This window comes from Hemiscyllium ocellatum, chromosome 39, assembly GCF_020745735.1.
Source record: "Hemiscyllium ocellatum isolate sHemOce1 chromosome 39, sHemOce1.pat.X.cur, whole genome shotgun sequence".
Taxonomy (NCBI): domain Eukaryota; kingdom Metazoa; phylum Chordata; class Chondrichthyes; order Orectolobiformes; family Hemiscylliidae; genus Hemiscyllium; species Hemiscyllium ocellatum.
Genome location: NC_083439.1, coordinates 13,219,093 through 13,232,324, shown reverse-complemented (window position 1 = coordinate 13,232,324; position 13,232 = coordinate 13,219,093). Strand labels below are relative to the sequence as shown.

General features: G+C 40.6%; 1 protein-coding gene across 3 annotated transcripts in view; it reads left to right on the top strand.

The window, feature by feature from the left end:
* Positions 1-13,232, top strand: part of kif7 (kinesin family member 7) — a 41,546-nt gene that overhangs the window by 4,073 nt on the left and 24,241 nt on the right. For 2 of the 3 annotated variants that reach the window (XR_009647148.1, XM_060852808.1), the window contains exons 2-9: positions 374-780; positions 1,629-1,829; positions 2,384-3,321; positions 4,127-4,270; positions 7,168-7,392; positions 9,586-9,776; positions 11,486-11,613; positions 12,831-13,022. Coding sequence is in view for 2 of the 3 variants with exons in the window: in XM_060852808.1 (XP_060708791.1) it covers positions 453-780; positions 1,629-1,829; positions 2,384-3,321; positions 4,127-4,270; positions 7,168-7,392; positions 9,586-9,776; positions 11,486-11,613; positions 12,831-13,022 (2,347 nt within the window). In the remaining variant the exon portion in view is untranslated. The remainder of the gene's footprint in view (positions 1-373; positions 781-1,628; positions 1,830-2,383; positions 3,322-4,126; positions 4,271-7,167; positions 7,393-9,585; positions 9,777-11,485; positions 11,614-12,830; positions 13,023-13,232) is intronic. The other variant, XM_060852809.1, reaches the window with a different exon arrangement.

Here is a 13,232-nt window from a genome sequence, read left to right as displayed (position 1 = left end):
TGAGACACACGACTGACATATTATTTTGATTTGAATAGGAGGGCTCACTGTAATGAGCAGACACTGCTGCTGGACACTTTGAAAATGGCTGAGAGCATTGCTCATACTTGACTTTTGGTGGGGTCAGTAACAGAAGGATTGCTCTCCCTGAGGCCACAGGAAGAAAACTCCAGGCTTCAGGTCTGCCTGCCTGAGACTTGTTCCTGGAATTAGGCAACCCTCACCAACAGCATCACTTTCAGGAGAAGAAGGGGAAACGGGCATTTCATACATTTAAGAAAGAAGCTTGTGAATCTGTTGGTCATTTATAATTGATCTCATTGGGTGTAAAAAGGGCTTTGTGGTGATAATACATTTTCTGTTTATTCTGCAGTGTACCAGCCTGATGCCAGCAAGAACTCCACGTTTTGGATAAGTCACGCTGCCAACAGTGACTGCCTTGTGCTGTAGATATGGCCCCAAAGCCAAGTGGCTCCACAAAGGCCGAGGAGACGCCTGTCAGAGTGGCAGTCCGAATCAGACCACTGTTACCCAAAGAAATTCTACATGGGCATCACTCTTGTGTCCACGTCGATCTCAACATACAGCAGATTACACTGGGAAATAACCGGCATTTCCAATTCGATATAATCTTTGACCAGACTGCCAGTCAGGATGAAGTGTACAACAGTTGTGTGGAACCACTGGTTGAGGCTTTCTTTGAGGGTTTCAATGCCACTGTATTTGCCTATGGACAGACTGGATCAGGCAAAACATATACCATTGGGGAGACTTACATTTGTAAGTTATACACAAAATGAATTAACACTGAAATTTACAGGCACCACTGCATCAGAGTAAATGGAACATTTGACCTCTCAGCTATGGCTCACTTGATAAATGTGATGCATGGTATATCGCACTGAGAGGTACAGTTTGGATGAGGTCTAGGTTCTATCCTCACTGTTATTATTTCAAAAGTGGTATTAATGTTGTCTTAAATGTCGTCTTAATATTGTCTTATATTAAAATTGTCTTAGGATTTCCCTTCCTAAGAGCATTGTGGGTCAACCCACAGCAGGTGGACTGCAGCAGTTCGAGAATGCAGCTCACCACCACCTTCTCAAGGGGAACTAGGGACGAGCAATAAATGCTGGCTCGGCCAGCAAAGCCCAAGTCCCACAAATGAATAGGAAAAATATTCCCAGTCCTATTGAGAGGGAAAACTTAGCTCAATATCTTGAACCTAATCCCCACCCTGTGATAATTTCTTCATCCACAGTCAATATTTATTCCTCTGTGAGCATCACGATAAAATTAATGATTCAGTCGTTTTCCCATTCCTCAGACAACTATCTGGTAGGTCAATTAATCATATTTTAATTGTGGGATACATTCCAGGGAAAAAACTTGGAAGTGGAGTATAATTAGAGTTCAGTGAAAGACATTAGATGTGGTTTTGAAGAAGGAGGAAACTGAAGAATTTGGTGAGAATGTTGGTCAGCAGAGTTGATTTATTTTAAGAAATGACAAATTTTTTGGATTAATAGCATTTTCCTATATTTATTTTGTGTTCTATGTTGCGGATAGAGTTTGTGCACTGTTAGATTTTTACTTAAGTAACTGTTTATCCAACCTTTTATCCTCAGCTTCTGTTACTGATGATGACCAGGGCATAATTCCCCGTGCTTTGGCTGAGATATTTAAGCTGATTGATGAGAATGATGCAGTGGATCACACTATTAAGGTGTCATACCTAGAGGTCTACAAGGAAGAATTCAGAGACTTACTGGAGGTGGAAACAGCAAGCAAGGACATCCGCACTCGAGAGGATGACAAAGGAAACACAGGTCAGTAAATTTTGTTTGGGAAAGGTGAAATCAGCCAGGTCTTCATCTCCGTTAGACTAATAACTAAGGGAACTAATCAGATGGATCTTTAATAAAATAGACTAATAATTAAGGGAATTAATAATTCAGATGATAGATATAGATATAAATGCCGGAGGAAACAGCACAGAAGCGCTTCACAGGAGGCTCCCAAGCACTAAGGATGTCACCTAGAAAGGGGACGAAACGTTTGCAACAAAAACTCCCAGCTCGGCGAACAGAATCACAACAGTCTTTGAACAGAATTCAATACATTATTGTTAGGTTCAGGGAACTTCAGCTGGTCGGACAACATCTGTGAAGAGTCATTTTGGATATGAAACACAACACTGTCTCTCTTGCCACAGAGACTTCCTTACCTGCTGAGTTTCTCCATCATTTTCTGTTTTCATTTCAGATCTGCAGTGTTTTACTTTCATTATTGTTACATTTATTTAGTACATCAAAGGCAGCTTCTGTTGTATGGGTACGGATTTGCCTTTTCAATAAATTGTGAATGTCTCTGTCATTTTTAGTGCTCTGTGGTGTCAAGGGATGTGACGTCGAAGGGTTGGATGAAGCTTTGAGCTTACTTGAGATTGGTAACACTGCCAAGCATACTGGGACTACACAGGTCAACATGCACTCCAGCCGCTCTCACACTGTTTTTATAATTACCATGGAACAGAGACGTGGACTTGGTCGAACCACACGACTTGCTGCCACTCCTGGAGACCTGCTGCATCCCACACATGTGATAACTTCTAAGTTCCACTTTGTAGACTTGGCTGGCTCAGAACGAATTGTGAAGACGGGGAACACTGGTGAGCGACTGAAAGAATCCATTCAGATCAACAGTGGATTATTGGCATTGGGCAATGTCATCAGTGCCCTGGGTGATCCAAGGAGAAAGAGTTCACATATTCCTTATCGTGATTCCAAGATTACAAGGATCCTCAAAGACTCGCTTGGGGGTAATGCAAAAACACTGATGATTGCCTGTATAAGTCCCTCTTCATTCAACTTTGATGAGAATTTGAACTGTTTAAATTATGCCAAAAGGGCTCAGAACATTAAAAACCAAGCAGTGATTAACTTTAAGAAAGATCTGGATCGTACCAGTGAGCTACAACTTCAAATCAAGACTCTTCATGAAGCTATGGAGCACAACCAACAAGTATCACCAAACAAATGTTTCAGGCAATTGTCTGAGAAATACATGGCCCGCTTACATGCCGAGAGCTCTCATTATCGGACCTGCACGGATACTGCGTACCGAATTTTTATGGAGTTGCAGGGAGATGGAAACCTCACAGTGGATCAAGTGCTAAAAGTGAAAGAGTGGATAGCAAACGTGGAAGAGATGCGGAGTGAGCTTTCTACTGCCTCTGGCCTCGACAGTGGTATTGAGTGCAATTCAACTGATGAACCCAAGACCAGACGTGTATCTAAGGAACAGGTATATATTTTCAAGGTGGGATTCTATTGTGTAAACTGCTGCAAACATACTAGATAAATATCCATTTTCCTTTATTATGCAGAAATTTAGATGAAATGAAATCAAAATCCATGCTGTCAAGATATTGCAAAATCAAAATATATATGCTTAATTCCAGAGCGTTTTTTATATTGAGCTGAACCTGGCACCCATCTGCCCATGCAATTTGTGTATTTATAGAATCTCTCACTTATTTTTCTTTATTGCTCCCTGACCAGCCAATTCCATGAGTGCCTCACGCTCTGTCGAAAGAATTTAAATATGTAGAGAATTGAAGAGATATTTTTCTAACCGTGGGTGAGCTTGCAAGCTTTGCCAATACTAAACTTCCCTACGTTCCTCTTTAACAGGTTCCTGTTGGTCAGAAATTCTTTTCCTGATGCATGTTGTCACCAAGATTTCAAGTCAGTGAACCTTTCATGCAGTCTTTTCTATGCAAACTTTAAATGGGCTTGTAATATTTTCAAAGAATGTCCACTTATTTTATGATAATCACCAAATTCTGGATTCTGCTTAGTCACACTCTTATTTTTGGAAGGACTGTTGTTTTGAGGTATACGACAGTAAAGTGAACTGCTAATAGTTACAGATGTCACTGCTGGTGATAGTGGTGGAAACAATTTGAGAGTTAAATTAAGTGCACTATAAATCAAGGTACATTGTCTTAAGCCAAATTGTTTCTAGAGATGCTTCGTTGCCAAAGTGATGCATTGCTCAGTAACTCACTTTATCTGTGATGGCTATGTATGTTATTGTAACCCTCCTTGACCTTTCTATGCAGGGTCCTAGTGAAGTTGGCCCAGACCTTGGGCAAGAGCAGAAACAGCTTGTTCCAAAACTGCAGGCAAAAGTTCAGCAGCTGGAGGAAGAGAACAGAGATTTCTTGGCAGCTCTTGAGGATGCCATGGAGCGGTTTAAACAGCAGGTAGCAGCCGTGTGTCTGATCTCAGTTACAGACGTTTTACTGGATTCAGAGTTTCAATTTACTGGTCCAATATTTAGTCAGAGGAGGGTGGGAGGTGGTGGTGGTTTGGGAGAATGAGAAGGCTTCAAGAGGATGATGATGAGAAAAAAGCCAATGAGACTACAAGAGATGAGGAGGTGGGGGAAAGCAGGTTGCTCAAATGGGGGATTGAGAGAAGTTGCAAAGGAGAGAAAACAGCTTTAAACCTGTCAACAAAGGAATAGTGCGCTACCTGGGATGAAAGAAAGATTCAAATCACTGAGGTAATGAATTCCTTGGAAATTAGTGTGAAGTGTCTAGTTTTGGGTTGCATAAGTTCAGGAGCCACTACATTTCTGAAATAAAGTAGTCGATGCTACTGTAGTGATCACTGTTACTTATTAAATATCAATCCCAGTTTGAAATCCAAGATCCAATCAAAAGGATTGAAATTGCGTGGTTAAAAGTTTCAACTTTATACATGCTCAGAATGTATTTTTAGGGTGATGCCCTGTTGTGTGGTTTGATTTGGAATTCAGTTAGCTCAGTTGGTTGGACAGTGTATAAACACAGAATAAGTGCAGTTAGTAAGTTTGCAGATGACACCAAAATTGGAGGTGTAGTGGACAATGAAGAGGGTTACCTCAGATTACAACAGGATCTGGACCAGATGGGCCAATGGGCTGAGAAGTGACAAATGGAGTTTAATTCTGATAAATGCGAGGTGCTTCCCCAAAATGCAGCATATCTTAGCAGGACTTATACACTTAATGGTAAGGTCCTAGGGATTGTTGCTGAACAGAGACCTTGGAGTGCAGGTTCATAGCTCATTGAAAGTGGAGTCACAGATAGGTAGGATAGTGAAGAAGGCATTTGGTATGCTTTCCTTTATTGGTCAGGGTGTTGAGTACAGGGGTTGAGAGGCCAAGTTGTGGCTGTACAGGACATTGGTTAGGCCACTGTTGGAATATTGCATGCAATTCTAGTCTTCCTATTGGAAAGATGTTGTGAAACTTGAAAAGGTTCAGAAAAGATTTACAAGGATGTTGCCAGGGTTGGAGGATTTGAGCTAAAGGGAAAGGCTGAACAGGCTGGGGTGGTTTTCCCTGGAACATTGGAGGTTGAGGGGTGACCTTATAGAGGTTTACAAAATTATGGGGGGCATGGATAGAGTAAATAGGCAAAGTCTTTTCCCTGGGATCGGGGAGTCCAGAACTAGAGGGCATAGATTTAGGATGAGACCTAAGGGACAACGTTTTCACACAGAAGGTGGTATGGATATGGAATGAGCTGCCAGGGGAAGTGGTGGAGGCTGGTACAAGTGCAACATTTAAGAGGCATTTGGATGTGTATATGAATAGGAAGGGTTTGGAGGGATATGGACCGGGTGCTGGCAGGTGGGACTAGATTGAGTTGGGATATCTGGTCGGCATGGACGGGTTGGAATGAAGGGTCTGTTTCCATGCTGTACATCTCTATGACTCTTAAGTACTAAAAGAATAATTGGGATGGCAATAAGAAACTTTCCAATAATATGAAATGCAATTCCTCAAAATTCCTCACTTGATGCAGCATCAATAACTTAAACATTTCAAGTTAAGTATAAAAGGGAAATTTGATTAAAATAAACAGTTCTGATACAGAGCAAATAAGCCTGTTGATTAAAATCATCATTTGTACTGTATCTTCTGCGATAATTACCTCAGCTCTGCAACAGCATTAATGTGTCACTGCTGGATGCAAACATTACATTTGTCTAAAATTAAAATTAAAATTAAAAAGCCTGGAACTAGTCAGGACAGCCTGAAAGAGAAAAGACATGACACTGTCAACCTAAACAGGGTTATTCTTGATAAGAGTCAAAACGTGTGGTGCAGGAAAAGCACAGCTGGTCAGGTAGCATCTGAGGAACAGGAGAGTCGACGCTTCGAGCATAACCTCTCGAAACGGCGAACTCTCCTGCTCCTCGGATGCTGCCTGATCTGCTGTGCTTTCCCAGCACCACACTTTTCAACTCTGATCTCCACCATCTGTAGTCTTCACTTTCTCTTGTTCTTGAAAATAAACTCAATTATGAAGAAAGGGTTTGCTGTTGAACCTTATCACAACAGGAAGACTGAACAGAAACATCATCTTTTCCAGTAGAAGGCCCTTCCAACTTCAGCAAACTTTCAGGCAATTTGGAGGCAGGTCCACCAGCAGCCCTGCATATTTTGAGCATTGATATGTCCTCCTCCAATATATCACCTGCCAAACACTTTCAGAATTTTGAAGTTAGATCCATTAGCCTGTCTCCCTTCCCCCGCAACTTAGTTTTTTTGCGCTGCCGTAAACAGAGTTCTAAATATTCCAAGATTTTTGTCATAAATATTTGCAGCATATCCTGATACCGTCAGCACGTGTTTAAATGTCACAATTCCTTTAACTTCATGCATAAGAAGCCGAGTCCAAACAATCCAATTTGGCTTGTCTTGACTGCGAGGTTACCAAACAGAAAGCAACCTTTTGAGAAAGATACTGAGGGGACAATTAGTATTACATTGAATGTATAACAAGAAACAATTCATTCAATCCAACTTGTCTACTCTAGTGTTTATACTCGACCTGAACTTCCTCCTCCTGTGCTTCAGCTAACCTTATCAGTATCTCCTTCTATTCCTTTCGCTTACATATTAATGTAGCTTCCCCTGAATTGTATCTTTGCTGCTCACCTCAGTTACTCCATGTGGTAGCAAGTTCTATATTTTAATCTTCGGTTGAGAAGTTTCTTTTAGACTGCTTTTTAAATTCTGTACCTAATGCATGGGAAAGCAACAGGGAAAATTGGGAGGGAGAGAGACAAAGAATTTGTTCATAGTTTCTTTTGAACTGTTTTTCAGAATGAAACATTATTGGATCAGGAGGACCAGATTGTTGAGTTACAAAGTAGACTGAAGCTAGTAGGAGGGAATCAGTCTGCAGTGTTGGTGGATGAGGTCTTGGAGAGTCTCCAGCTTGCTGATCCCAGCTGCAGGCCTCACACAGCCCCTCATCTTTGCAGTTTGAACGTGCCACATTCCAGTCGCATTCTTAATGATGAAACTGGAAGAACTCATTCCAAGAAGGTGAGTTTCCATTAACCTCTGTGCTACTTGTAAATATATCATCCAGATGGTTCACCAATGATGTTGGCTTGCTCATTTGGCCTTCAGGTTGAAAGGTTGTGACATCAAGCCCTTTGAGAATGCATAATGTGAACTGACAATCCAGGTAAATACTGAATTGTAGGGAGTTTAATCCTTTGAATGAGACAGTAAACTATCAGTCCTCTCCCTGGTGTTTTAGATGGATGTTAACGATAAAATAATACTAGTCAGAGAAGAGAAATGAGTTCTTCAAATGTTCCTGCCAATACAAAGCCATCGGTCATGTCAAGAAAAGGCTTGTTTATGTTAATGAGACTTTTCGGATATGACAAGGAAACCGGTCCCGTATCAACACTAGCTGACAGGGGGATTGAACCCATGCTATGGAACAAATTCAATCCACATTGGCTGTCCAGCCAACTGACCTACTGATTCACACCTATCGTTAACATCTGTTTTGTATCCGGATTTCTCCTTTACTATCATGAGCACCCTCTTCATGTTTTGCTGTGGATACCTCTCTGCCTGTTCCATGTATTCCTCCTCTCCTTTTGTCAACAGCATATTCCAGCCCCATTCAGATTTGAAGAAGAGTTATTGAACTTGAAACGTTAACACTATTTCTTTCTCTATTAACACTATTTCTAGCATTTTCTATTTTTATGGTACTCACTACCGCAGCATCTTCCACTGTACTCAATAATATTGTCAATTCTTCCATTGCAGTCAGAAGACTGGGTGATTCCATGGTCTGTGGTGTAAATTCTTGGGATATGGGCCGGGTACTGGCAGGTGGGACTAGATTGAGTTGGGATCTCTGGTCGGCATGGACAGTTTGGACCGAAGGGTCTGTTTCCATGCTGTACATCTCTATGACAACAACCTGCATTTATGTAGCACATTTAGAAAAATGACCCCAGGCATTTCACTGGAATGCAATTTGGCATAATTTGATATAGGGCCAAAGAGGGATGTATTAGGAAGGGTGACTAAAAGCATGTTGAAAGAAGTGAGCTTTGATGGAGAGAGGTACAATGGGTTTCATGTAGGAATTTCAGAGTAGAAATTTCAGATGGCTAAAGAGGGTGGGAAAAGCAAAATGGCAAACCCAGGTTACTCTTCACAATTTTGTTATGTAAACTCACTGATTCAGATTTGAATGGGAATGTCTGCTCTAGTCAGTTGGTGTTTGGGCACTGATAAAATGGGAGGCTAAGGGAAATTCTTTGATTCATAGATCACAACCCAAGACAAAGTGACAATGATGATACGAAATGAAACAATGGAAGGATTTAAAAATAATTAAGGGGATTTTAAAATTGAGATGTTATTTAATAGGCAGCCAGTGAATGTCATCATGCACAGCAGGTTATGGGGAAATGAGATTCAAAGACAATTAAGCCTCAAACAGAAAGCTTTTGTTCAGTACCCCATTTTATCTAGGGTGAAAGGCCAGAGGTCAGCCGGTTGATCAGTAGAATTGTCAAACCTCACAGTAACATAGTCATGAATGAAGTTTGATGAAGTGCTGATGCAGGGCCAGAGTCAAGCAGTGATCCAAATGAAATGAGTAAACTAACAAATGAATCAGGATTGCAAATAAGCAGTGAAAGAGGCTTATTCCCACAGTTTTTTCCGCTGTCTTCTGAAGGTGCTATCGCCTTGCTCAGCATCGTTGCACTGGCAACCAAATATACTCCAGTGCCTCAGTCAATCATCTATTCAACATTTATAGTTGAGTGGTAAAATCAAGTAAATTGTTTTGTCAGCGCAGTATTACACAGCTAAGCCTAACCAGAACCTCATTTGATTTTCACAGACATGCGCTGTACAGTAGGTGGTCATTAGTTGGAAATCATGACTCAAAGTCTACAACACAACTCAACACAGACAAGTGTACCATTCTGATTTTTAGTCTACCAAGTGATGTATTTACCCACAGAATCATCAACATGTGCCATTTCAGATTATTAAAGCAGACCTTGATCAGTTGACTTTATTTTTGAGCTTTCTTTTGATGATCGTTCAGCAATAAACATCCGTACTGTAGTTCTGGGTTTAATTCAGACACTGGTCTCAAGCTGTCTGTGCTATGTGTTACTTCACAATCTTATTCCTGTTTGTTTATAAACTCAACTGACTGCAAATTATGTTCCTCTCTTTTATCAATAGATGTCTGCAAATGCCTCTTCCACAGAACATGCAAGTATTGCATTTCATAGCCACAGTCAGTGCCTGCAGCAAAGCATGGGGGACAGGCATTCTGTGTTATACAGAGACTGCAACAAAGATGGTGGATCAACTGTGTTGCGATCTGATGATGATGAGGAGGATGATTTTTGTGGGAGTCTAGGAAAAACCAGGTAAACAGAACTTCAGATTTGAAAATTGTGAAGTAGTAAATAGTGAAGAGGATTGCCTTAGATTAAAGAAGGATGTAGATGGGCTGATCAGTAGCAGGTGGAATCCAATCCAGACAAGTGTGAGGTGATGCAGGACAAACAAAGTAAAAGGAATACATGCTGAACAGTAGTACCCTGGGACGCACAGAGGATCAAATGGGCCTTGGTGTACATGTCCTTTGGTCCTATAAGATAATGGGACAAGTAGACAAAATGATTAGGAAGGTGCATGGGATACTTTCCTTTATCAGCCAAAGCATAGACCTTAACAGCAGATAACTAATGCTGGAACTGTACAAAAAGTTAGTTATGCCACAGCTAGTGTATTGTGTCTAGTTCTGGAATCTACCTCAGAAGAGGGATATGACTACACTGGAAAGGGTGCAGAGGAGATTTACCAGGATGTTGCCTGGACTGGAGAGCTTAAGTTATGAAGAGAGATCAGACAGACTGGAGTTGTTTTCCTTAAAGCAGAAAGGATTGCATGAGTACATGATTGAGATGTATATAATTATGAGGGGCACAGATATAGCAGATAAGCAGAAGCGTTTTACCTTTGAGGAGGGATCAATGACCAAGGACATTGCTTTAAGGGGCAGGAGGTTGAGAGAGGATATGGGAAAAATATGTTTCAAGGTGGAAATCTGGAACTCATTGCCTGTAAGAATGGTAGAGACAGAAACTCTCAGAACATTTAAGAATTATTTAGATGTCCTTTGCGATGCCATGGCATTCAAGGCAAAGTGCCAAGTGCTGGAAACTGAGATTAGAATAATTAGGTTGTTATTTTACCCGTGCAGACTCGGTGGGTTGAAGGGTGTCTTTCTGTGCTATAGACCTCTATGACTCAAAACTGGCGTTCATTTAATGTCTGAGTTCTTGCCTATAACCTTTTCCACAAAATGTGCGGGTTCACAACCTTGAATGCACGTCAATTTATTAATCATGTTCTTACGACAACACCTTGCAAGATTTAGCTGGAAAATTCAATACACTTATGGTTCTGGGCTTGGTGTGCTTCCTGGCCAGTTCTTTGAATTCCAAGGTATGTGTCCTAATATCTGCACTTTATACCTTTTGATCAGCCCTCGTACTTGATACTTAGCTGTTTATCCATTACGAAATACCATTTGATTTTTACCTAGTCTCTTAAAAGTAACTACACTGTTAATGCAACAAAATCAGAAACGTTTTTTGGAGAAACTCAGCAAGGCTGGCAGCATCTGTGCAGAGATAACTGTTCCACGTCTAGTGACTCTTCTCCAGAACCATTTCTCCAGCAATCCTGTTTTTGTTTAGGTCTCCTTCATCCACAGTTCTTTATTTTATTGCAGTTTTAATGATTTCATTTCATAGTTACTGCTTCCTAATTTTGGTATAGTTTTACACTGTTAATCTGTCAATTAAATCTTTGGAATACTTTAACCAAAATAAAACAAGCCTGTCCTCCGGTTTACATTTTCGTTCTTCCAATTGAAAACTTGCTTAACATGAAAAAGCTAGAAGTTAGCTAAAAAAATTGATATAAAAAAATAAATACCAGTACTCAAGACTAAACAGGCAGGCAGTGCGCAACAATTTTGTAATGACCTGTGTAACATTCTTCTGAAAACATTAAAGTATTTTGCATTGTTTTCATCCCTGAAAATTAATCTCTTGTCCCTTGACAGATATCAGATCAATCGGACCTGGACAAAAAGAGATATGCCTGGAATGATTAGCACAGTGAAAAGCAGAAACAACCTTAATCAGCTCCAAGACAGTGATTCAAGCAGTCTGCAAAGTGAAGTAACGAAATGTATGCAGCTTCTCATGAACTGACTGTTATGCTGGCTGTATATTAGTGATCAGTCTGTTCAATCCAAGGCTCTTGCTCCTAATTGTTCTCAGGTATATCCTGAAGCTGTTCGTGCTTCAGGTAAAATGATGGACGATAACTAAGAAGGCTTATGGATGTATTATAACTAAGTTAGATTGATAATTAAACATAGGTTTCCATCTTTTATCCTTGACTGGGCCATGTCTCAAAGACCTTCATCTGGTATGGGCTTACTCATGTCAAACTTTGTTCAGCTATCGTCTGTGTTTTTTCTTGTTGAAGCACTTATTTCACACTTGACTTATCTGACTATGAACACTCCTTTGCTTATTATTTGTACAGACCCTGGCTCTCTTCTGCTTATCATTAAATTCCCCAGTCACCATGAAGAGGTTTCTCTAATTTGCCTTCGTTATCTCACACTTACCCTTACGTGGTGACTCTACAGTGTAGTGGTGCCTGGAATTCTGCATTGAAACTAGCAGAGCATGTCATCCATGATGTCTGCATGCACCTTTTATGAAAGCTATGTTCCTCCTTTAGTTTATTTTTTTCCACTTATCTACGAGGTCATTCTGTAATCTGCATTTACACATGATCTCAAACACTGATCCTGAATTTAGGCTGGTTGTTACAGAGTGTTGAATGTAACCTATATCATCAATCACTTTAATCTTGCCTTCTCTATAGAGATTCTCCATAGAATTAGTTGCCTCTGTACAATGTTAGCTGGGGAAGCAAGTGATAGACTACAGAATTGGACCCATGTTCGAGTGAGCCATTGTCCAAATTAACCTGTTTCTAACTGTGAAAGCTGCAATCTGTTTCCGTGCTGTATATCTCTATGACTATAAGTAATGGGATCAAGAGCACTTGGGCTTCTCTGGCAATCTCACTGTGGTGCAACTGTCAGGTCCCACGAGCCTGATTCTATACGTCACAACAGTAACTAAATCAGGAATGCCCCAGCACAATCTGGGGTTGTCCTCCCAAAAAAATGCAAATAATTTCAGATTCTTTCTTGAAGCACAAATTCTAACAGGAGCAAATAGATTTTACTTGGAATTATAACGTTTATAAACTTACCTCTTATATGTCGGTCCTTAATGTATGACTGCTGTTAGCTGTTTTGCTTCCCTTTTTTTGGTAGACTGAGATTAAAGAACCTGACGGCTGACCATATTAATGTTCTTCAGCTCCCCACAGGAGGTGTGACCAGGATGGGGCCCACTCACTGCCATTCTCTGAATTCAAGGAAGTTTCCCCTGTGTACCATCCCAAGATGAACAACTCTGAGTGGAGACTCGTCCAAGCACAGCACAAGATGCGGGAACTGGCCATCAATATCCGCATGAAGGAAGAATTGATCAAAGAACTCATCAAAACAGGTAGAAGGGGTTAATTTTGAAAAATCATTAAATGCTGGCTCAGAGACTGTTTCTAACTGTCAAAACTACTGGTGTGAAGTGATTCAAAACGAAAGAAGAAAATGCTGGAGAAACTCAGCAATTTTGGCAGTGTCTGTTGGCAGAGAAACAGTTAATGTTTCAAGACCAATGAATGAATGATTTATTTTCGCATAAACGGTGAAAAGTGTT